This window comes from Cnephaeus nilssonii (assembly GCF_951640355.1).
Source record: "Cnephaeus nilssonii genome assembly, chromosome: 10".
NCBI lineage: Eukaryota > Metazoa > Chordata > Mammalia > Chiroptera > Vespertilionidae > Cnephaeus > Cnephaeus nilssonii.
The window spans coordinates 85037036-85062938 of NC_137081.1; the positions used below are offsets into that span (position 1 = coordinate 85037036).

The window sequence follows — 25903 nt, forward strand, 5'->3', positions numbered from 1 at the left end:
CAACGTTTGCTAATGACTGATTACTATAATCATGTTGCATTCATTTCCCTTACTCGCCTTACACACAGGCACACCATTTCTCTCCACTAATACTCGCAGCGAATATTTTAGCAGCCAATTGCCACGTCATTCATTAGTCTTGTACTGACTTGTTTGGTTTGCGCAACAGGAAATATTTCACTTTTGGAAAACAAGAAAAATAGGTTTATTTGCGTTACACTTATTAATTGGTGCAGTTATTCAGTGTCTGGTAAGTTAATGTTCAAGAAAAAATATTAATTTTTATTTAAATGTTCTATTATTTTATGTTAACGATTACTCATTTATTTCAGCCTTTGTATTCAGCATGTCTCTACCAAAATACATCTTTGTTTCTATGAAAATTGAAGCTTTTGGGTTTTTTGCAGCCCACATAAACTTAAACCTTGTTTATTTGGCCCATGTTAGCCTTTGAGTTTGACTACCTTGCCATACTCTAAGGTATCCTTTGAAAATAATAATCCTAAGAAGTTCCATTTATCTTCTGAGCTTCCATAATAATAAAAAATAATAACTTTTTTCAACTAAAATACAAATGTATTTTAAGTATAAGTTTTTATCAAATATTCTATTAGTTACAGATTTTAAGCTGCTACTTAATATAAACAATTATTTATAATATCAAATTAATGTTACTTTGTTCCTTATTTCTATTAAGAACATTAAAAATAATACTAGTAAAAATGGGTATTAGTAATTTAAAAAATATAATACACATAAAATGGAAATACCATAAAAACTACCAAGTTAACCTAATGTTTGAATTTACAAAACTAAGAGTTTGAGAAAAATAAACACATATAACTAAGCCAATAAACAAAAAAAGACAATTTTCATTCCAGAGAAAACAGGAAGTTGTGTAGAAAAGGGAAAGTAATCACAGTACACTACATAGCTCAGCTAATAATTTAGTCATCCTATATAATAAAGAGGTAATATGCAAATTGACCCTCACGCCATCGCACAAGATGGCCGCCCCCATGTGGTCAAAGATGGCCGCCACAAGATGGCCGGCAGGGGAGGGTAGTTGTGGGATACCAGGCCTGTAGGGGAGGGCAGTTAGGGGCAACTGGGCTGACAGGGGAGGGTAGTTAGGGGCGACCGGGCCGACAGGGGAGGGCAGTTAGGGGCGACCAGGCTGGCAGGGGAGGGAAGTTAGGGGCAATCGGTCCGGCAGGGGATCAGTTAGGCGTTGATCAGGCTGGCAGGGGAGTGGATAGGGGGTGATCAGGCTGGCAGGCAGAAGCGGTAAGGGGCAATCAGGCAGGCAGGCAGGTGAGAGGTTGGGAGCCAGCAGTCCCGGATTGTGAGAGGGATGTCCGACTGCCGGTTTAGGCCTGATGCCACAGGTCTGGTCATCCCCAATTGTCCCCCATGCCGGCCTGGTCGCCCCTCATGGCCCCCCCCCCCCCCCCCCGCCAGTCTGGTCGCCCCACGCAGCTTGCTGTTCAGTCGTTCGGTCGTCCCTCACTAACCCCCCTGCCGGCTTGGTCACCCCATGCAGCCTGCTTGTTCAGTCGCTTGGTCGTCCCTCACTAACCCCCTTGCCACCCTGGTTGCCCCACGCAGCCTGCTTGTTTAGTCGTTTGGTCATCCCTCACTAACGCCCCTGCTGGCCTGGTAGTAGGCAGCCATCTTGTGAGGGCGTGATGGTCAACTTGCATATTATCTCTTTATTATATAGGATTTCTTACATATCGTTACATTGGCTGGGCCACAAGTTTGACATGCTTGGTGTATTTCATTGCCTCCTAATGTTTGTGGGGATATGGCTATAATTTAGTGATCCAAAAGACCTCTCATAAATGTTTACCCTCTCCTACCAGATCAGCTCCTTATCAAATAGTCCACTATGTTTAGAAATGCATAAGCCATAATTCTATTTTATATAAAGTCTTTAAAAACTCTGAAGTGGCCAGTTTTAATTAGTTTTTCAAATTTACTTGACCAGAAGCCCTTTTAAATAACATATTTAGGAATGGCCACAGAACTTTACTAAATAACACCATTTTTCTAACTGCAAATTCAGGAGCCTTCTGATACCTTTTTCTCTCCTGTTTTATAGTGACAAAAATGCTGAGATTTTTCCGTAGAACGCTTGGGCGTCGGTCAATGCGTAAACATGCTGAGAAGGAACGACTCCGAGAAGCTCAACGAGCTGCCACACACATTCCTGCAGCTGGAGATTCTAAGTCCATCATCACGTGTCGGGTGTCCCTTCTGGATGGTACTGATGTTAGTGTGGACTTGCCGGTATGTAAGTCTCACTGACATGCAAATTCTATATGAGATCACTTTCTTCATTTGAGCTTTCTACTTGATAACTTCCTGGGGGAATAGGTAGTAAGGGTTAGTGTGGATCAGGCACTGTAACATACAGATACATATATCAGGTAACCTTAGGAACCTGGCCTGATAGTATTTATTTGGAATTAGTGGCCGTTACTTAAACGTTTAAATGATAGGGCAGTTATTGGTGCGAGTCATTTATGTGTGTGTGTTCTTTACAATGGTAGTATATAGTGTACTCCAGTGGATTTCTCACAATGCTTGTTGAGCAATTATTAAAGCAATGAGAATCTTTGGGAACCAGAATGATACGTATATGCATATTGTAAGACTTTATTTCTCTGTACTTTTCTGCAGTTTTTAAAACATTCCTCACCTTCCTCAAAACAAATACTTCTCCCATGGTATGCTTACAGAAATTGTAATGAAATGAAGTGAGAAAAAGGATTTTCTTTATATTCCTCAGTTCTGACTATCTTTTTGCTCCTGAAGTCTTTTGCTGGGGAGGTTTTTCATACACTGTGATCTTTATTTCAAGATGGGGTATTGTAATCATATTCACATTTTGGGTAGGGTTTTTTTTTAATCCTCACCTGAGGAGATTTTTCTATTGATTTTTTTTTTTTTTTAGAGAGAGGGAAAGACAGAGAGAAACATCAATGTGAGAGAAATACATTGACTGGTTGCCTTCTGCACAAGCCCTGACCAGGGGCTGGGCCAGGAGGAGCCCCTGCCCGGAGTCGAACCCAGGACCCTTCAGTCCACAGTCCGACGCTCTATCCACTAGCTAGGGCTGGGTAGATTTTCTTTACAGTTATGAATAATCCTAACTCACAGTGTGAAACAGTCTAAAATATTTGAAAGGGGTTAACTTATTCCTTACAGGCAGTTTTTTACTAATGGCAAATCTCTTTCTTCACTTTATTCTGCATTACAAGAATAGCTACACTGTAAAGTATGTGATATGATGAGAGAGCGCATCTTGGACGTTCCACAATGTCTTCCCTCCCCACAACCTCTTTTAGTACACATTCATTTACCCAAAATAAAAAATTTTAAAGTCTTTTTGTGAGAGATGATAGCCTGGTTGCTGCAACAATATATTAGTTGAATAAGCTTGGGAAGTCCATAAACTCAGAGTGAGAGATTAAGAAATTGGATAATTTGTTTAAATGAATATTGTGATTATTGAATAATTTAGAACGTACTAAGTATGTACATTAAGACATTTTTAAAATATTGGAATATAAAATTAAAGACACAGGATTTCTTAAAGTGTTTTTTTTTAATTGTCTAAAGTTTTACATATGTCTCCTTTTTCCCCAATTAACATCCCTCCCCCCACCCATTCCCACCCCGGGCAAGCCCCCACTGCCCCAGTGTCTGTGTCCATTGGTTATGCTAATATGCAGGTCCTTTGGTTGCTCTCTAACCCCCCTCCCCTACCATTTGTCTCTGGATCTATTCTTTTTTTTTTTTTTTAATATATTTTATTGATTTTCTACAGAGAGGAAGGGAGAGGGACAGAGAGTCAGAAACATCGATGAGAGAGAAACATCGATCAGCTGCCTCCTGCACACCCCCCACGGGGGATGCGCCTGCAACCAAGGCACATGCCCCGACCGGAATTGAACCCGGGACCCCCCAGTCCGCAGGCTGACGCTCCATCCACTGAGCCAAACCGGTTTCGGCTGGATCTATTCTTATTCATCAAATTATGTTGATCATTATGTCCCACATATGAGTGAGATCATGTGATATTTATCTTTCTCCAACTGACTTATTTTGCTTAGCATAATGCTCTCCAGTTCTATCCATGCTGATGCAAATGGTAAAAGTTCCTTCTTTTTTATACCGGCATAGTATTCCATTGTGTGGATGTACCACAGTTTTCTAATCCACTCATCTGCTGATGGGCACTTAGGCTGTTTCCAAATCTTAGCTATTGTAAATTGTGCTGCTATGAACGTAGGGGTGCATATATCCTTTCTGATTGGTGTTTCTGGTTTCTTGGGTTAAAGTGTTTTATTTTTTTTTATTTTTATTTTTTCTTCTTTTTTATTTTATTATTTAAAAAAATTTTTTTTCAATGACATTTTTTTTATTGAGGTATTATATGTGTACATATCTTACCATTACCCCCCCACCCCACTCGCATATATGCCCTCGCCCCCCAGAGTTTTGCATCCATTGGTTATGCTTATATGCATGCATACAAGTCCTTTGATTGATCTCTTATCTCCCCCACCTCTCCCTAACCTTCCCCCTGTAATTTGACAGTCTGTTTGATGCTTTACAGTCTCTGTATATATCTTTTTGTTCAAGTTTATAATGTTCTTTATTATCCATATATGAGTGAGATCATGTGGTATTTTTCTTTCATTGACTGACTTATTTCACTTAACATAATGTTCTCCAATTCCATCCAGGTTGCTGCAAATGATGAGAATTCCTTCTTTTTTATGGCAGCATAGTATTCCATTGTGTAGATGTACCACAGTTTTCTGATCCAGTCATCTGCTGACGGGCACCTAGGCTGTTTGCAAATCTTAGCTATTGTAAATTGTGCTGCTATGAACATAGGGGTGCATATATCCTTTCTGATTGGTGTTTCTAGTTTCTTCGGATATATTCCCAGGAGTGGGATTACTGGGTCAAATGGGAGTTCCATTTTCAGTTTTTTGAGGAAACTCCATACTGTTCTCCACGGTGGCTGCACCAGTCTGCATTCCCACCAGCAGTGCACGAGGGTTCCTTTTTCTCCGCATCCTCGCCAACACTTGTCGTTTGTTGATTTGTTGATGATAGCCATTCTGACAGGTGTGAGATGGTACCTCATTGTTGTTTTGATTTGCATCTCTCGGATAATAAGTGACTTTGAGCATGTTTTCATGTGTCTCTTGGCCTTCCTTCTGTCTTCTTTTGAAAATATTCTGTTTAGGTCCGTTGCCCATTTTTTTATTGGATCATTTATCTTCCTTTTATTAAGTTGCATAAGCTGCCTGTAGATGTTGGAGATTAAACCTTTATCAGTGATAGCATTTGCAAATATGTTCTCCCATGCAGTGGGCTTTCTTGTTGTTTTGTTGATGGTTTCTTTTGCTGTAAAAAAGCTTTTTATTTTGATGTAGTCCCATTTGTTAATTTTCTCTTTAGCTTCCATTGCCCTAGGGGCAGTGTCAGTGAAGAAGTTCTTTTGGCATATGTCTGAGATTTTGTTGCCTGTGGATTCCTCTAGTATTTTTATGGTTTCCCGTCTTATGTTTAAGTCCTGTATCCATTTTGAGTTTATTTTTGTGTATGGTGTAAGTTGGTGATCTAGTTTCATTTTTTTGCATGTGTGTGTCCAATTTTCCCAACACCATTTATTGAAGAGACTGTCTTGACTCCATTGTATGTTCATGCCTCCTTTGTCAAATATTAATTGAGCATAGTGGTTTGGGTCGATATCTGGATTCTCTATTCTGTTCTCTATTCCATTGATCTATATGTCTGTTCTTGTGCCAGTACCAGGCTGTTTTGAGAACAGTGGTTTTGTAATACAGCTTGAAATCTGGTATTGAGATCCCTCCTACTTTATTCTTCTTTCTCAGGATTGCTGCGGCTATTCGGGGTCTTTTTTTATTCCAGATGAATTTTTGGAGAGTTCTTTCTAGGTCTGTGAAATATGCTGTTGGTATTTTGATGGGGAGTGCATTGAATCTGTAGATTGCTTTGGGTAGTATGGACATTTTAATGATGTTGATTCTACCAATCCATGAACATGGTATGTTCTTCCATCTGTTTACGTCTTCCTCTATCTCTTTTTTCAGTGTCCTGTAGTTTTCCGTGTATAGGTCTTTTACCTCCTTAGTTAAGTTTATTCCTAGGTATCTTAATTTTTTTGGTGCGATGGTAAATGGGATTGCTTTTTTAGTCTCTCTTTCTGTAAGTTCACTATTGGTGTATAGAAATGCCATAGATTTCTTGGCGTTAATTTTGTATCCCGCTACATTGCCGAATTCATTTATTAAGTCTATTAGTTTTTTGATGAAATCTTTTGGGTTTTTTATGTACAATATCATGTCATCTGCAAATAAGGACAGCTTCACTTCTTCTTTTCCAATTTGGATGCCTCTTATTTCTTCTTCTTGCCTAATTGCGATAGCTAATACTTCCAGTACTATGTCAAACAGGAGTGGTGAGAGTGGGCATCCCTGTCTTGTTCCTGTTCTTAGGGGAAATGGTTTTAGTTTTTGCCCATTGAGTATGATGTTTGCTGTGGGTTTCTCATATATAGCTTTTATTATGTTGAGGTATGATCCTTCTATTCCCACCTTGTTGAGAGTTTTTATCAAGAAAGGGTGTTGGATTTTGTCAAATGCTTTTTCTGCATCTATTGATATGACTATGTGATTTTTATCTCTCAATTTGTTTATGTGATGTATCACATTTATTGATTTGCGGATATTGTACCATCCTTGCATTCCTGGGATAAATCCTACTTGGTCATGATGTATGATCTTTCTGATGTATTGCTGGAGCCGATTTGCTAGGATTTTGTTGAGGATTTTGGCATCTATGTTCATGAGGGATATTGGTCTGTAATTCTCTTTCATTGTGTTGTCTTTATCTGGTTTTGGTATTAGGGTGATGCTGGCTTCATAGAAGGAGCCTGGAAGTGTTCCTTCCTCTTGAATTTTTTGGAATAGTCTGAGGAGGATAGGTTTTAGTTCTTCCTTGAAAGTTTGGTAAAACTCTCCTGTGAAGCCGTCTGGCCCCGGGCTTTTGTTTGCCGGAAGCTTTTTGATGACTGCTTCAATTTCTTCCATAGTTACTGGCCTGTTGAGCTGTTTAGATTCTTCCTGATTGAGTTTTGGAAGGTTGTATTTGTCTAGGAATATGTCCATTTCCTCCAGGTTGTCCAGTTTGTTGGAATAGAGTTGTTCGTAGTATTTTGTAACAATCCTTTGTATTTCGTCGGGGTCTGTTGTTATTTCACCTCTTTCATTTCTTATTTTGTTTATTTGGGTCCTCTCTCTTTGCTTCTTGGTGAGCCTGGCTAGAGGTTCATCAATCTTGTTTATCCTTTCAAAGAACCAGCTCTTGGTTTTGTTGATCTTTTGTATTGTTTCTTTAGTCTCTATGTCGTTTATCTCCGCTGTGATCTTTATTATTTGTTTCCTTCTGCTTACACTGGGCTTTTCTTGTTGCTCTCTCTCAACTCTTTGAGTTGTTGGGTTAGGTAATTTATTACCATTGTTTCTTGTTTTTTGCAGTAGGCTTGTAGAGCTATGAACTTCCCTCTCAGGACTGCTTTCGCTGTGTCCCATAAATTTTGGATTGTTGTGTTTTCATTGTCATTTGTTGCCATGATGTTTTTTATTTCTTCCTTGATTTCTTTGGTAACCCAGTCATGGTTTAATAGCATGCTGTTTAGCCTCCATGTGTTTGATTTCTTTGGGTTGTTTTTATTGTAGTTGATTTCCAGTTTTATGCCACTGTGATCTGAGAAGATACTTGATATGATTTCTATCTTCTTGAATTTGGAGAGACTTTGCCTATGTCCTAACATATGGTCTATCTTTGAAAATGACCCATGTGCACTTGAGAAGAATGTATGTTCTGTGGCTTTGGGGTGAAATGTTCTGAAGATGTCGATTAATTCCATCTGGTCTAGTGAGTCATTTAGGATTGATATTTCTTTGCTGATTTTTTGTTTAGAGGATTTGTCCAATGGTGATAGTGGGGTATTGAAGTCTCCTACTATGATTGTATTGCTGTCAATCTCTCCTTTGATATCTTCCAGGAATTATTTAATGTATCTTGGTGCTCCTGTATTGGGTGCATATATGTTTACCAGAGTTATTTCTTCTTGTTGGATTTCTCCCTTTAGTATTATGAAGTGGCCTTCATTATCTCTTGTTATGTCCTTCACTTTGAGATCTAATTTGTCAGATATAAGTATTGCTACCCCAGCTTTTTTTTCATTTCCATTCGCCTGGAAAACCTTTTTCCATCCCTTTACTCTCAGTCTGTATGCGTCCTTTTTTTTGAGGTGGGTTTCCTGTAGACAGCAGATATATGGGTTTTGTTTTCTTATCCAATCTGTTACCCTGTGTCTTTTGATTGGGGCATTCAATCCATTTACATTTAAAGTTATTATTGATAGGCACTTATTTGTCGCCATTTTTATTCTATACCCCTGTGTTCCTTCTTTGCTTCCTATTTCTTTCTTTCTTTTTTTTTTTTTTACAGCAGACCCTTTAGCATTTCTTTCATTGCTGGTTTGGTGGTGATAAACTCCCTTAGCCCTTTTTTGTCTGTGAAGCTCCTGATTTCACCTTCAATTTTGATTGATAGCCTTGCTGGGTACAGTATTCTTGGATTGAGACCCTTCCTTTGCATGACTTTGTATATTTCATTCCATTCCCTTCTGGCTTGATGAGTTTCTCTTGAGAAATCAGTTGCTAGTCTGATGGGGGTTCCTTTGTATGTAACTGTCTGTCTCTCTCTGGCCGCTTTTAAGATTCTTATTTTGTCGTTGGTGTTTGCCAACTTAATTATAATGTGCCTTGGCGTCGGTCTTTTGGGGTTCATTTTGCTTGGAACTCTGTGAGCTTCTTGGATTTGTGTGGGTTTTTTCTTCCCTATATCAGGGAAGTTTTCTGTTATTATTTCTTCTAACAGGTTTTCTATTCCTTGCTCCGTTTCCTTTCCTTCTGGTACCCCTATTATCCTGATGTTGTTTTGTTTTGTGTTGTCCCGAAGTTCCCTTAGGCTCTCCTCATGCTTTCTAATTTTTGTTTCTAGAAGCTGTTGTAATTGGGTATTTTTTTCCATCTTGTCTTCTAGCTCACTTATGCGGTCCTCTGCTTCTTCTAGTCTACTCTTGATGCTTTCTATTGAGTTCTTTACAGCAGCGATGTCATTTTTCATTTCTTCTTGGTTCTTCTTCATTTCCTCTTGGTTCTTACTCATATTGTCGAATTTGTCTTCCATCCTTTTCAGCCACCTTATGATCATTTCTCTGAATTCTTTCTCTGATAGGTTGTTTGCCTCTAATTCGTTTACTTCCTTTTCTGGTGATGCCTGCTTCTCTTTCCTATGGGGGCTATTTGTTTGTCTCCCCATGGTCTCTCTTCTCCGGATGTCTGGTTATATAGTTCTCTCTCTCCGGCGTTGATTTAAAGGTACAAAATACAACACAACCAGGCACAACACACAAGGCACTGAACAGAATTGTATTCACAATATTAATAACCTCCAATAAAGGTAACCACCAGAGAAAGACAAATTAGGGAATAGGAGTGGAAGAGGAAGAGTAAAAAGAAAGAAAGAAAAAAAAGAGTGTGAATCTGAACTTGGGAAAAGAGCAGGAAAAAAAAGAAAAGAAAAAGAAGTAAGAGAGACAAGAACAATACTAAGAGAGAAAAGGGGAACAAACTATATATATGGAGAGTAAACTCCACTAGAACAACCACTAATCCCAGCAAATTCCAGCAACGTGAGCCTGGAGTTTAATATAAACTGCAACACCAACTAATATCAAGTGAGGCAAGGGAAAACAAAAGTAAAAAACAAACAAAAACAAAGCAAACAATAGAACCGACCAAACAAACAAAAAGAATAATCAAAACAATCTCATAAAAAGCATAAAAATTCAATCTAATCAACATTCAAGCAAACAACAACAAAAGGCCAGAGAGAAAAATAATTTTTTTTTTAGGTAGCGTAGAGAGAGGTATGTATGGATTTGGAGCAGGGGGTTGGCAATTAGATATATCAGTAGGGTGAAATTTTAGCAGAGGGTAAACTGAAAAAGTAGGGAAAATCTAAAGCCAGAAAGGGTTAAGATAAACAGGAGACCAAAAGGGGAAAGGTTAGGGGGAGAGTGATGGCAAAATGTTAGCTTTGAGATAGGGTAAGGGAAAGATGCAAATAGAATGTAGGACACTAATCCCAAAATAAAAGAAAGAGAAAATGAAATGACATTTAAAAAAAAAAAGTAAAATAATAGTAATAATAATGCTGATTGAAAATAAAAATGTAATAATTAAAAAGGTGAAAATCGAGTGAGGAAAAAGAAAAAAAATTTAGTTTCTTAAGTAAAAGATGCAAAAAATGAAAATAAAAAAATTAGAATAAAAAAATTAAAAAAAATTGAAAAAAGAATTTAAAATTAAAAAATAGGAAGACTAAAATGTGCAGTAGCGGCTGTCATTCACTTCCTCTATTATTCCGTTTGGTATGCCTGTTTCCCAGTCTGGGCGGTATTTCAGTTCAGCTTTGTTCCACTGCTTCTCAGTGTTGTAAGCCAGTCCTGCTTTTTAAGCCGGCCTTGTCTTAATTTCTCGTATTTATTTTTGATTACACCAGAGACAATTAGCGTTTCAGCCCCTGGGTGGCAGTGTTTCTGAATTGACTTCCGGGCCTCTCTAGCTTTTTTATTTTTTTTCCCCTCTATGGCACTCACTACCGGTTTGTGGAGGTGTGCGCCTCAGAGCTGCCTCTCCGATGGTCACACCCAGCTCTGCTCCCCAGGTTCCGAAAAAACAACTTCCCCTGCAGTTTTTCAGGGTTTTTCCTCCTGGGTTTTCCTATGCGTTGGGCTTAGTAATCAGAGTCGGAAAGAGCCCAAGTGCGCGGACAGTGGGTCTGTGCGCCAGACTAAGGAGCCTGCACTCCTTTGAAAATTCTTAGTCTGACCCTCCTCGTCAGATTAAAATGAGTTGCTTTTAAGAGGTCACTTCTGTTAGCAGCTCAGAGGAACCCCTTCCACATTCACGGATCACGGCGGCTCCAACTGCCGCCGATTTTTCTAGGCACAGACCTCCCGGTTCCCGCCGGTCCCACGGCTCGCGCGCTTCCCTCCCACCATGGGGATTAGAAACCACACCTTATTTCAGGCGAAATCTGACCTTTCCGTGGTCCAGTGAAGGGTTCCTTTGAATCTGAATGTTTGCGCCGATAGGGGACTGGTGTTCTGGTGCTCGCAGCTGTTCAGTGTTTGCAGTTGTCGCGGAAAGTCCGGTTTCCAATACAATCCTCCTTTCCTTGCAAGATGGCGACGCGCCCGGTGAGCCTGCAGCTCCGGGAGGGGCCCCAGCCCCTATGGGTGCTGCACGGTCAGGGGAAACCTGCCCAGCACTCCCCCGCCTTCTCCTGGAGTTTAGCTGTCCCTTGGCTTGCCAACATACACTCCCCCTGCGAACCTCTGTTGCTCCTACTCCGGGTTAAAGTGTTTTAAAGTCATTGTTATAAATAATAACTTTTCCATTAGACTGGACATTTTTAGCGTTTTTGATTTTAGAAAACTTTAACACATTTAAAATTTCTTTCTGTAAGGGCTCCTTGAAGGTTTGTCAGAAATTGCAATATGTGATACTTTATGAGGATAGTTTTCATATTTATTTCTTATTGATAAACATCTTAAGATTTTTGTGTACTATTCTGTTAAAATATCATTAGGTATGTGGTGAATAGCTTGAGATTGCTGTGTAAGAGACTGGAAAGAAGTTTCTTATTACCTAATGTTTGAAGTATGAAGTCTCATGGTTATTAATGGAGAGGCTGGTACTAGGAAAGTAGAATTTGTAGGAGCTTTTAAAAAAGGCAGTGTCTTGTGGAGGAGAAACAGCACTAGGTTTTAAAGCAGTGGAACAAATGACTAGTGATTGGTATAGAGTGGTTTCCTATGCCTGGTATGCTCAAGGGGGTGTATGTGGTGCTTGACCAAGGCCAGAAATGCAAGCTGGCCTCTCATGCAGGCAGTTGCAGTGAGAAAGCCAAGAGTTTTAGATTTGACTCTTTGTGGAACTAGAACAATTATCTTTTCAGCTCTGCAGGTGAAATTCAAGTTAGTAAACTAACTCTAGATGCTTGAATGGATATAAAATGGGCATTGGCCTGCCAGCTAAACTGCTTCACTGAAGGGAAAAATAGGTCAGAGGAATATTAATTTCTGAGAAGAAAAATCTCCCCTTTTTCTGATATAGCTTCTCAACCAGTCTAGTATGATTCTGAAAGAAGATTTAGAATTGATTTTGGAAATTGAAGAAAGCACTTATTCCCATTAGGATTAGGGTCACTAGTGATTGTTGCAAGCCAGAATGGAATTAAGATGATTGACCAGGCAATATGTAAGGGATTATATGTGATTAAAATAGGTTAAATTAAGTCTATGGACTTCAAATTAATATGTAGAAGTAGTAATGGTCATTTTCTTCTTTCTCTTCTCCTATTGTCTCAAAACTCGGGTTTGGGGATTATATACCTTCTGCTTCCTTCTTCTTCTTTTTAAAGAACTAATACAGTTTTAATGCCTTTCAGTGAATGATAAAAACATCAGATAGAAATTTCTATCTGATTTTAAAATTTTGGAAATGCCACAGTAACTCTTTTGATTTATGAGTTTAGTACTGCTTGTCTTTTAAATAGGCTGTCTTTTAAAACTCTGTATCTCCTAAATTTTAAATTAATAGGAAATATTTGATTAACTGATAGATAATAATTTTATATACCTACTTTGCTGATATAGATGTTGAAGTCTATAAATTATATAGACCATGTATTATTATACCTTAAACTAGAGGCCTGGTGCATGAAAATTCATGCACTGGAGGGGGTGTCCCTCAGCACATCCTGCCCCCTCTCACAGTCCGGGAGCCCTCAGGGGCGGGAGGTGACCCGGCAATCAGGGGAGGGCGATGCCCCCATCACACCTCTGCTGCTGCCACTGCCGGCAGCGCAAGCCTCGGCCGGCCCTGGTTACCTGAGCTTCGGGCAGCCCTGGGTGGCTGGGCAGCTGCCATCCAAGGCTTGCCTGCACCTCGGCCCGCCCTGGGCAGCTGGGCAGTCAACATCTGAGGTTTGCCTGTGCCTTGGGCGTTGGCTGGGCAGCGGGCATCCGAGACTTGCCTGCTCTTTGGGCCGACCCTAGGCGGCTGGGCAACCAACACCCGAGGGTTGCCTGTGCCTCGGGTGTCAGCTGGGCAGCTGACATCCGAGGCTTACCTGCGCCTCGGGCCAGCCCTGGGCGGCTGGGGGGCTGAGGGTAGGTCCGGCCACTCCGTGCACCTGCCGCCCCCCTGGCTGGGCTGAAAGGACTGGGGGGCTCCGGCGGGGCTGAGGGGACTGGGCGCCGCCATCTTGTGGCTATGGGTGTCACCATCTTTGTGATGGAGTGACGGTCAATTTGCATATCCCCTCTTTATTAGATAGGATAAGTGAGAAAACATCTTATGTGCACAAATTGAAAGACTTAACGTTGTTAAGATGGCAATATACCCCTATATATCCCAAACTGATCTATAGATTCAACATAATTCCTATCAGAATACCAGCTGACTTATTGGTAAAAATTGACAAGTTGATTTTAAAATTCATATGCATTTGCAAGGGACCCAGAGTAGCCAAAACAATGTTGAAAAAGAACAAAGTAGTAGGATTCATATTTCTCAGTTTTAAGACTTACTGTAAAGCAATGGTAATCCAGGTGGTATGCTACTGGTACAAAGATAGACACACATAGATCAGTGGAACAGACTAGAGAACCCAGAAATAAATCCATAAAACTGTGATTATTTGTTATTTGACAGGGTTGCCAGAACCATTCAGTGGCAGCAAGGATAGTTTTTTCCACAAGTGGTGCTGGGAGAACTAGATAGCCAGATGCAAGAGAATGAAATTAGAACCTTACTTCACACCATATATAAAAATTAACTCAAAATGGGTCAAAGACTTAAACAGCTAAAACTATAAACTCTTAGGAGAAAATATAGTGATAAAACTTCATGTCCTTAGATATGTCACCAAAAACATGAACAACAAAAGGAAAAATAAACTGGACTTTATCAAAGTTAAATTTTTTTGCACCTCAATGGACACCATTAAGAAAGTAAAAACACTCACAAAATGGGAGAAAGTGTTTGCATAATTTTATATCTTACTAGAGGGAGGCCCAGTGCACCAAATTTGTGCACGGGGGGTGTGTCCCTCAGCCCAGCCTGCACCCTCTCCAATCTGGGACCCCTCGAGAGATGTCCGACTGCCCGTTTAGGCCCGATCAAGGTAGGATCAGGCCTAAACAGGCAGTTGGACATCCCTCTCACAATCCAGGACTGCTGGCTCCCAACTGCTTGCCTGCCTGCCTTCCTGATTGCCCCTAACTGCTTCTGCCTGCCAGCCTGATCACCCCCTAACCACTCCCCTGCCAGCATGATTGATGCCTAACTGCTTCCCTGCCCGCCTGATTCCCCCTAACTGCCTTTCCCTGCAGGCCTGAGTCCCCCCCAACTTCCCTTCCCTGCAGGCCTGAGTCCCCCCCAACTGCCCTTCCCTGCAGGCCTGGTCACCCCCAACTGCCCTCCCTTGCAAGCCTTGTCCCTCCCAACTGCCCTCCCCTGCTGGCCATCTTGTGGATGCCATCTTGTGTCCACATGGGGGCAGCCATCTTTGACCACATGGGGGCAGCCATCTTGTGTGTTGGAGTGGCAGTCAATTTGCATATTACTCTTTTATTAGATAGGAGGATAGAGGCCTGGTGCACGGGTGGGGGCTGGTTGGTTTGCCCTGAAGGGTGTCCCGGAACAGGATAGGGGTTCCCTTTGGGTGTGGGGCAGCCTGGGTGAGGGGCCTGTGGTGGTTTGCAGGGCAGCCATGCCCCCCAGAGGCCCTGGTATCTGGGATTTATTTATCTTCTATAATTGAAACTTTGTAGCCTTGAGCGGAGTCCAGGGCTGGCCAGGAAGCTTGGCTTCCTCCATCACCAGGGTCAACCCAAGTCTCCTGCTCTCTCCAGCTCCATGGCAGCTGCCATTTTTGTTGGGATTATTTATCTTCTATAATTGAAACTTTGTAGCCTTGAGTGGAGGCCAGGGCCGGCCAGAGCAGGCTGGAAGCTTGGCTTCCTCCATTGCCAGGGAAACCGTAGCCTCCCGCTCACTCCATGGCCACAGCCATCTTGGTTGGGTTAATTTGCATACTCGCTCCTGATTGGCTTGTGGGTGTGGCTTGTGGGCATAGCAGAGGTATGGTCAATTTGCATGTTTCTCTTTTATTAGTGTAGATAAGCACTTGTATTCAGTATATATCAAGAATTGTTATAACAACAATAAAAAGATAAATTATCCAGTTTAAAAATGGGTAAAGGATCTGAATGGCCATTTCTCCAAATAGGACATATAAATGATCAATAAGCACATGAAAAGATGCTTGACATCATTAATCATCAGGGAAATTAAAACCACAGTGACATACTACTTCACTCCAGTTAGGAAGGCTAAAATAAAATGTCAGATAATAGCAAGTCTTGGTGAGGATGTGGAGAAATCTGAAAATTGTTCCCATTTTTTGGCAGGAATGTAAGGTGGTATGGCCGGTTTGGAAAACAGTGACAGTTCCTCACATGTTTTGAGAGATATTCTTTTGAAATGTCAGATTTGTTAGATTAAGCATTATTATTATTTTTAAAAATTATGTTTTTATTCACTTTCTACAGAAGAAGGGAGAGGGAGAGGGGGAGAGAGAGAGAGAGAGAGAGAGAGAGAGAGAGAGAAAGAGAAATATGGATGTGAAAGAGAAACATTGATCAGCTGCCTCTTGCTGGGGATCAAGCTCAGGTGGCATGTGCCCTGATGCAGAATCAATCAGAGATCTCTTGGTGCATGGGATGATGCTCAATCAAATGAACCACACCACCCAGGTCAGATTATTATTAACATTACGAACTTGCAAATGCCTTGTGTTCACTATTGGTTTGCCTTCAATTAGCCTCTATTAAGGGGTTAATACATACCCTTGAGAAGTTGTTTTTTTTAATCCTCACCTGAGGATCTTTTTTTCCATTGATTTTTTTTTTTTTTTTTTTTTTTTTTTTTTTAGGGAGAGTGGAAGAGAGAGGGAAAGACAGAGAGAAACATCAATGTTAGAGAAACACATTGATTGGTTGCCTCCTGCACTAGCCCTGACCAGGGCCTGGGCTGGAGAGGATCCTGCAACCAAGGTACATGCCCTGGACCGGAATTGAACCCAGGACCCTTTGGCCTGCAGGCTGATGCTCTGTCCACTGAGCCAAACCTGTCCACTGAGCCAAACCGGCTAGGGCACCCTTGAGAAGTGTTTTATTCTGAGGAGCAGCTATCTAGTTGGCAGAAGTCGATTTTTTGTTTCTTCAGAACACACTATCATGTTTCAAGAGGCTGTCAAATGATACTTTGGCAGAATAAGGATGAGAGTATATATTTTTTTAGTTGTGTTTCCTTTTAGTCTTTAAAGCAAATAAAGAATGCTAATGGAGCCTGGCCATTGTGGCTCAGTGGTTGAGCGTTGACCAGGAGGTCACAGTTCAATTCCCAGTCAGGGCACATGCCTGGGTTTCGGGCTTAGTCCCCAGTGAGGGGTATGCAGGAGGCAGCTGATCAATGGTTCTCTCTCATTATTGATGTTTTTCTCTCTCCCTCTCCTTTCCTCTTTGAAATCAATAAAATATATATTTTTAAAAAAGAATGTTGATGGAATTTCAAATTGATTCTAGAACTGTACCTTAGATTTAAGGTCATGGAAGTATTTAAGTTTGATACCAGTAAATGAATACTGCAGATAATTTCTGTGGTTTCCTGCTTAATTTAGAAATATTTTGTGTTCCTTTAGGGCAGTGGTCGGCAAACAGCGGCTTGCAAGCCACATGCAGCTCTTTGGCCCCTTGAGTGTGGCTCTTCCACAAAATACCACTGCCTGGGCAAGTCTATTTTGAAGAAGTGGCGTTAGAAGAAGTTTAAGTTTAAAAAATTTGTCTCTCAAAAGAAATTTCAATCGTTGTACTGTTGATATTTGGCTCTGTTGACTAATGAGTTTGCCGACCACTGCTTTAGGGTCATTGCCGTTTGCAAAGTTGTGCATAATTTGTATTTGTTGTTTAAGTTGAGTGCTTTGTGACTTGGTTATTATAAGTATGATTTAAAATCATAAGTTTTCTTTGTCATTTCTGGTAATGACGGTCTGTCTCTTCCCTTCCTAAATCCATAGTTCTCTTTTTCATCATATTAATGGAACAAATATGTTCAAATATTGAATTAGTTTGTCTTATTGCCTATATGTGTTTAAGATTTCATGGTCGTTTGCTGTTTTCCGTCACATTGTTGACCATTTTTCTCTTGTTCACTTTGCTTTAGCCACTGAACTTGCTGCTCCTTGTAATAAGCCAGCTGCTGGCTTTCTCCCCCAAAATTAATCCTTGAAGGATAGATCATAAACTCTAATAAATAAAAAGAATAATTAGAAAGCCCCAGCGAGGGGGTATTGGTACTGGTGCGTGCGTGTGTGTGTGTGTGTGTGTGTGTGTGTGTGTGTGTATCTCCCACATGTGAGAGGCGTGTTCATGGTGGTGGTGGTAGGTTAGTGGGGCTGTGGAAGTAGAACTGCTTGGGGGCGGGGAGAATTGCCATCTGATCAGGTCTTGATCCTTACCTACCATTGTTGTCTTGATAATTGTATCTGCCCCTGACTGAGTGATGTGATAATGTGACTCATACAGGGGGTGCAAGTGCCCTCAAAGATAAATCATGATAACGCTACACCCCTAAACTTTCCCTACTCAAATTCCCTAACCCTCTTTCACCAAACTGAGGGAGTGGTGAATTATAATAAAAGGAATGGGAAAACTAGAGGACATTGAAAAAAAGAGAAAGAAGATATAAACAAGTGGAAGAATATACCATGTTCATGGATTGGTAGAATCAACATCATTAAAATGTCCATATTACCCAAGGCAATCTACAGATTCAATGCTATTCCTATTAAAATGCCAATGGCATATTCCATAGAGCTAGAACAAATACTCCAAAAAGTTATATGGAATAAAAAAAGACCCCGAATAGCTGCAGCAATTTTGAGAAAGAAAAACAAAGTTGGAGGAATCACAATACCAGATTTCAAGTTATACTACAAAGCCACCATAATCAAAACAGCCTGGTACTGGCACAAGAAATGGAACAGAATGGAGAACACAGAAATCAACCAAAGCCATTACGCTCAATTAATATTTGACAAAGGATGCAAGAGCATACGATGGAGTCAAGACAGTATCTTCAATAAATGATATAGGGAAAATTGGATAGATACATGCAAAATAATGAAACTAGACTACCAACTTACACCATACACAAGAATAAACTCAAAATAGATAAAAAGACTTAAATGTAAGTTGTGAAACCATAAAAATCCTAGAAGAAAGCATAGGCAGCAAAATCTCAGACATCTCTCATAGCAAAATGTTTACAGATACATCTCCTAGGACAATGGAAACTAAGGAGAAAATAAACAAATGGGACTACATTAAAATAAAATGTCTCTGCACTGCAAAAGAAACCATCAACAAAATAACAAGAGAGTCCACTACATGGCAGAACATATTTGGCAATGATACATCTGCTAAGGGGTTAATCTCCAAAATATATAGGAAACTCGTACAACTTAACAAAAGGAAGACAATCCCATTACAAAATGGGCAAAGGACCTAAATAGACACTTCTCCAAAGTGGACATACAAATGGCTAAGAGACATATTAAAAAGTGCTCAAAGTCAGTAATCATCCGAGAGATGCAAATCAAAAAGACAGTGAGGTACCATCTCATACCTCTCAGAATGGCTACCATCAACAAATCAACAAATGACAAATGCTGGCAAGGATGTGGAGAAAAGGGAACCCTAGGATACTGCTGGTAGGAATACAGACTGGTGCAGCCACTGTGGAAAGCAGTATGGAGTTTCATCAAAAAATTAAAAATGGAAGTGCCACTTGTCCCTGTGATCACACGTCTAGGATGATATCCTAGGAAACCCGAAGCACCAATCAGAAAGGACATATGCACTCCTATGTTCATAGCAGCACAATTTACAATAGCTAAGATCTGGAAACAGCCCAAATGCCCATCAGTAGATGAGTGGATAAAAAAAGGCCATGATTTATACCTTGGAATATTGTGCAGCAGTAAAAAAAAAGAATCTCTTATTCTTTGAGAAAGCATGGAGGGACCTGGAGAGTATCATGCTAAATGAAATAAATCAGAGAAAGACAAGTATCACATTATTGCACTCATGTGTGGAATCTAATGAACAAAATAAACTGATGAAAGGAGTGGATCCAGAGACATGGAAGCATGGAACGGGGTTCGGAATCTCGGAAGGAAGGCAGGGGAGGGTGGGTGGGTGGGAGGAAATTGACCAAAGAGCTTGAATAAATATATTTATAACCCATGGACACAGACAATAGGGTGCTGAAGGCCTGGGGCGGGGGGCGGGGGGCTGGAGGGGGTCAATGGGGGATAAAGGGGGGACATATGTAATTCTTTCAACGATAAAGAATTATTTTTTAAAAAGAAAGAAAATAAGAGAAATAATGAAAGGAATGTGTCCTTCCCAATGTTACTTTACTTTTCTTTTGGGAATGAGAGTGAATCACTGACCTGAAGAGTTGTTCGGTGAATGTGAAATGATAAACTGTGTTCTTTTGGTTCTTGGATGTCCTCCCTAGGACCTGCTTATACTCCCACTGATTTCTCAGAGCCAAATGAAGCTGATACAGAGTTGGATTGAGCTCTTTCTTTTGTTACATGTGATCCACAGAAAGGAACTCATTCCCATTGATTATAGCCAAAATAAGGAGATAAATGAGAACAAGCATTTCAAAAGTCAAATAACAAAATACATCAAACTGTATTACTGATAGTACTATATGCAAAGGCAGATGGGAAAAAAAGAAAGTCTAATACATTTGTTAAAAGATAAGGAAAATATTGGAAATATGAAACAAGAATGAAAACAAAAGGACCAACTTGAAAAATTAGGTGTGAAAAGTATAAAGAACACAGTCAGTGGGATAAAATTAATATGAATTAAGATAAAGGACAAATTAGTGAGTTTGAAGATCATATATAGGGACTTCTCTTGGAGGAGGAAAGAAACTACAAAATTGGAAGCATAAAAGATAAATATGGAAGATAAGGATAGAAGTTCCTTTCCCTCTAAAAGAAGGAATAAGACAAGGATGCAGGCTTTCACCATTTCTATTCAGCATAATAGTGGAAGTTCTAGCCAGAGAAAATTAGGCAGAAAAAGAAATAATTGGCATTCAAATTTTAAGGAAAGAAGTAAAATTATCTCTGTTGGAGATGACATGATCTTATAAGTAGAAAACCCTAAAGATTCCACATACAAAAAAACAATTAGGGCTAATAAATCTAGCAACATGGCAGAATACAAAAATCAACAAAAATCAGTTGTATTTCTATATACTAGCAGTGAACAGTTCAAAACTGAAATTAAGAAAATCCATTTATAATAGCATTAAGGAGAATAAAATACTTAGGAATAAATTTAACCAATAAGGCAAAAAACTTGTATAGTGTCATCATATCTTGTTTTATTGTGCTTCACTTTATTGCACTCTCCAGGAACTGTATTTTTACAAATGAAGGTTAAGACTCTGCACCAACAAAAAAAAGTATGACTCACTGAAGGCTCAGATGATGGTTAACATTTTTTAGTAATAAAGTGTACTTAAGGAACGTACATTGTTTTAGACATACACACTTAATAGACTACAGTATAGTGTAAACATTTATATGCAATGGGAAACCAAGCAATTCATCTGACTTGCTTCATGATATTTGCTTTATTGCAGTGGTCTGAAACCATAATTCTGAGGTATGCCTGTACACTGAAAACTACAAAGCATTGCTGAGAGATATGAAAGAACATCTAAATAAATGGAAAGATATCCTATGTTTATGAATTGGAAAACATAATATTGTTAAGAGGACAGTACCAATCAAAGCTGTCTATAGATTCAGTGTAATCCCTGTCAAAATTCCAAGGACATTTTTTGCAACATAAGAAAATTCATCCTAAAATATATGTGGAATCTCAAGGGACTCCAAATAGCCGAAACAATCTTGAAAAAGAAAAAAGTTGGACTCACACATCTTTATTTCAAAACTTACTACAAAGCTTTAATAATCAAAGCAGTGTGCTTCTGGCATACAGACAGACATGGAGAGTCTAGAAATAAACCCTGAAATATATGGTCAAATGATTTTCCACAAAGATGCTAACCCCATTCAGTGGGGGAAAGTATGAAAGAAGTTACCGGGGGTAAAAGAAGGGGGTATGAGGAGTGATTGTTTAATGGGCACAAAGTTTCTGATTGGGATGATAATTGTGAATATATTTAATGGCACTAAATTGTACTTTTTAAAATGGTAAATTTTATGTTAAAGAAAGAGGGAAAGTTGGGGCTGGGGCTGATGCTTGTTAAGTGGGACCAGGAGTACCAGAAGTTCCCATGTGGTTGGAGAATCTAGACATTGAGAGTAATTTCTGAACATGTTAGAAAAGGAGGTTGTGATAAAAGGTTGGGGTATCTGATTATTGATTTGAGAAGTGACATTCCAAATAAAATCTGGAATGTGTAACCCTTAGGGAATTTGAGCTTGGGAGACAGCAAAATTCAAATTCTAGCCTTGTCATTTTTTTATCCCTGTCATTTTGTCATATAACTAAAGCTTTCTGAACTTTTGTCTGTTTTGTATTTGTTAAAAAAAACTGTAGTCATTAAGATTATTAATTAAGCGACTATTAAAAAACCCACAAACTAGAAGTGCTAACACTTAGGTAGGAAACTTAAAATGACAAAAATAGAGGAGAAATATTTGAGGAAATAATAGAGATTTATTCTCCAGAATTAAAAAGAGATGAAAGATCTCAGATTGAAAAGGCCCAAATAGAATACCAAGTAGAGTTAAGAAAACACCTCCAACTAGACGATTATAGTGAAATTTAAGACTATCAGAGATAAAGTCTAAAGCTTACCCAAGAGAATAAATAATATTATCAGGGAACAAGATTCAAATTGACATCACCCTTTTAAACAGCAATATAGACTACTAGAGGCTTGGTGCACGAAATTCATACACGGGGGTGGCGGGCGGGTCGGTCCCTCAGCCCGGCCTGCACCCTCCCACAATCCAGGACCTCTCAGGGGATGTCCAACTGCCAGTTTAGGCCCCTGGCAGTCAGAATCTCTCTCTCAATCCGGGACTACTGGCTCCTAACCACTCGCCTGGCTGCCTGATTGTCCCTAACCACTCTGCCTGCCTGCCTGATCCCCCTAACCACTCTGCCTGCCTGCCTGATCCCCCCTAACCACTCTGCCTGCCTGCCTGATCGCCCCTAACCGCCTCTGCCTGATGACCCCTAACTACTTTGCCTGCCTGCCTGATCACCCCTAACCACTTGCCTGCCTGCCTGATCACCCTTAACTACTTGCCTGCCTGCCTGATCGCCCCTAACCACTCTTCCTGCCTGCCTGATTGCCCCTAACCACCTCTGCCTAGGCCCCCACTGCGTGGCTTCATCCGGAAGGATGTCCGGAAGGTTGTTCGACTGTCTGGTCTAATTAGCATATTATGCTTTTATTATTATAGACTAGATATTTTCGAGGCACGAAAATTCGTGCAAGAGTAGGCCTTCTTCCCCCAACTGCCAGCACCAGCTTCCCTCTGGCACTCAGGACCCGGCCTTCCCTCCTCCAGCTGCCAGCAGGCACCCGGGACTTGGGCTCCTTCCCTCGGGCTGCCCGCAGGCATCCAGGACCCAGGCTGGCTTCCCTCAGGCCCCGGCTTCATCAGGAAGGACATCCGGAATGACGTCTGGAAGGACATCTGGTCTAATTAGCATATTACCCTTTTATTATTACAGATAAGAAGATGATAGAGTAATATATTTTGAGTATTGAAAAGATGATTAAAAGAAAATAACTTCAAACCCTGAATCCAACCAACCATCATGCAAGTAAAAGAGCATGATTAAATTATTTTCCAATGTATTGAATATAAAAATATTCTCAAGATATTGAAGATCAGCCATACAGAGTCCAACATGGGGAACATTGCTGAGGAAGAACGCAGATGAATAGAGAAATCTAGCAGATGCTATTAGATGTGTAATGTACACATGTAAGATGTGTAAAGAATGATCAAGTACCAATGTAAAGATTGTTGTCTAAAAAATTAGCCAGGTCAAAGAAAAGAAATAGAGGAAGTATATCCATAACACATGATGAAGATTGGGTAGAAGGGAGATCAGGGACATGAGAGCATGGTAAAGTTCTTGGCTTGATAAAAGGTATAACATTTTAGTTATCAATAAGAAAGAATGTAAAAAGAAGTTCAGAAAAAGCAATGGACAAATTGAAATTATAAAGTCGGTTAAAAGGCAGAGATTGATGACTCAAAAAGAATCCAATATATGTTTATAAGAAATACCTTAAATCATAATATGAAGTCATACTGGGGGAGGGGCATGGATTAGATGGATATGAAAATATCTGAAAATTGAGCATACTAACAAAGCATTTGCTTATGAGGTTGCTACATCTATTGATAGTTACCATATTAGAAATTAAAACTGAAAATTAAAATTATAGTTTAAAAATAGCAATAATATACCCCTTGTATGTTAACATAAGTAACATTTTAAAAAATATTTTTAAATTGATTTTTAGAGAGGAAGGGAGAGGGATAGAGAGATAGAAACATCAATGATGAGAATCATTGATCGGCTGCCTCCTGCACACCCCCTGCTGGGGATCGAGCCCATAACCCAGGCAAGTGCCCTTGGCCGGAATCGTACCTGGGACCCTTCAGTCCACAGGCTGACGCTCTATCCACTGAGCCAAACCGGCTATGGCATAAGTTACATTTTAATGGAAAATAACTATTGTATTAAACAGCAAAGGAATTTAGTGGGAAGAGTAATAATATTTTATGCATTTTCATAAATTTCTTTAAACATCTGATTTAATAAAACATACTTAGAGTCTGTTATCTGCTTTTGCATTCACTCTGTTGCAGTATGTCATTTTGATTGAGGCACATGAGGAGAATCCTAGACCTTGTAGATCTTTTGAAACAATCTGGGGAATCCTCAGGGGTCACACTTTGAAATTGCTTTTTCTATACAAATTTCTTTGATATTGCCCCTCTTCCTCCAGTTTGGTGTCTTCTGCATTGATTATAGTTTTCTCATTTTCTATATTCCTCCCACCTTTCATTTTTGTTTTTTATTTCCTACCTTACTTGTTATTCTCCAGTTTCAGATTGATCTTCAAGTCTTCACTGATAATTCTAGTCTCTGTGACTATCTCTTCTCGAAAATTTATTGGCAAATATAGTTGGTTCCACATAATTGGCTTCACTGATAGTTCTAGTCTCTGTGACTATCTCGTCTTCAAAATTTATTGGCAAATATAGTTGGTTAACTGGAGGATATTTAAGTGTTCTAAGTTTTCTTATGTCTTTTCTCTTTCCAGTTATATTATAAAGCTCTTTTTTTTTAAAAAAAAAGCAGGGACTCTAAAAATTGACAAGACAAGAGAAGAGTGTCTCCTAACACAGTGTTAGGTACAAAGTAATATTTGTTGGTTGATAGGAAGTAACATTCTCCAGGAGAGCACATAGAGATAACAAATTCTCTTTTGGCCTTAAATGGTTTATTAGAAAACTATAGTATCTGCTACATGGTAATACTTTTGGTATTACAACTAATGGTTTCTTTTTTCTTTTAAGAGATCTTTATAACTAAAACCATCTTCATTTTGGCTTGTTGATACTGCAAGTCATTTTTTTGGTCATTATTACAGATACTAGAGGCCCAGTGCATGAAATTTGTGCACGGGTGTGTGTGTGTCCCTTAGCCCAGCCTGCACCCTCTCTAATCTGGGACCCCTCGAGGGATGTCCGACTGCCCGTTTAGGCCCGATCCTAACTGGATCGGGCCTAAACGAGCAGTTGTACATCCCTTTCACAATACAGGACTGCTGGCTCCCAACTGCTCGCCTGCCTGCCTTCCTGATTGCCCCTAACCACTTCTGCCTGCCAGCCTAATCACCCCCTAACCACTCCCCTGCCAGCCTGATTGATGCCTAACTGCTCCCCTGCCAGCCTGTTTGCCCCTAACTGCCCTCCCCTGCAGGCCTGGTCACCCCTAACTGCCCTCCCCTGCAGGCCTGGTCACCCCTAACTGCCCTTCCCTACAGGTCTGGTCTCTCCCCCCCCCCCCCAACTGCTCTCCCCTACAGGCCTGGGTCCCTCCCAACTGCCCTTCCCTGCAGGCCCGGTCACCCCCAACTTCCCTCCTCTGCCGGCCTGGTCACCCCTATCTGCCCTCCCTTGTAGGCCTGGTCCCTCCCAACTGCCCTCCCCTGCTGGCCATGTTGTGGCGGCCATCTTGTGTCCACATGGGGTCAGTCACCTTTGACCACATGGGGGCAGCCATCTTGTGTGTTGGAGTGACAGTCAATTTGCATATTACTCTTTTATTAGATAGGCAGATTAGATAGGATAGAGGCCTGGTGCACGGGTGGGGGCCAGCTGGTTTGCCCTGAAGGGTGTCCCAGATCAGGGTGAGGGTTCCCTTGGGGCGTGGGGTGGCCTGGGTGAGGGGCCTGCGGTGGTTTGCAGGCTGGCCACACACCCCGGCGACCCAAGCGGAGGCCCTGGGATATGGGATTTATTTATCTTCTATAATTGAAACTTT

At 40.5% G+C, this 25903-nt stretch overlaps 1 protein-coding gene and 1 long non-coding RNA gene across 8 annotated transcripts in view; one reads left to right on the forward strand and one right to left on the reverse strand.

Moving 5' to 3' along the window:
* The window catches only part of EPB41L5 (erythrocyte membrane protein band 4.1 like 5), a 190375-nt gene that overhangs the window by 9115 nt on the left and 155357 nt on the right, over positions 1-25903 (forward strand). For 6 of the 7 annotated variants that reach the window (XM_079782471.1, XM_079782472.1, XM_079782470.1 and 3 more), the window contains exon 2: positions 2105-2292. In XM_079782471.1, the coding sequence (XP_079638597.1) occupies positions 2113-2292 (180 nt within the window). In that variant the 5' untranslated portion in view covers positions 2105-2112. Of the gene's footprint in view, positions 1-2102; positions 2293-25903 lie in introns of all 7 variants that reach the window. The other variant, XM_079782468.1, reaches the window with a different exon arrangement.
* Positions 21904-23379, reverse strand: LOC307106454. The gene is made up of 2 exons (XR_013814130.1): positions 22520-23379; positions 21904-22488 (listed from the first exon to the last, which is right to left on the reverse strand). It is a non-coding gene; the product is annotated as an uncharacterized lncRNA (long non-coding RNA).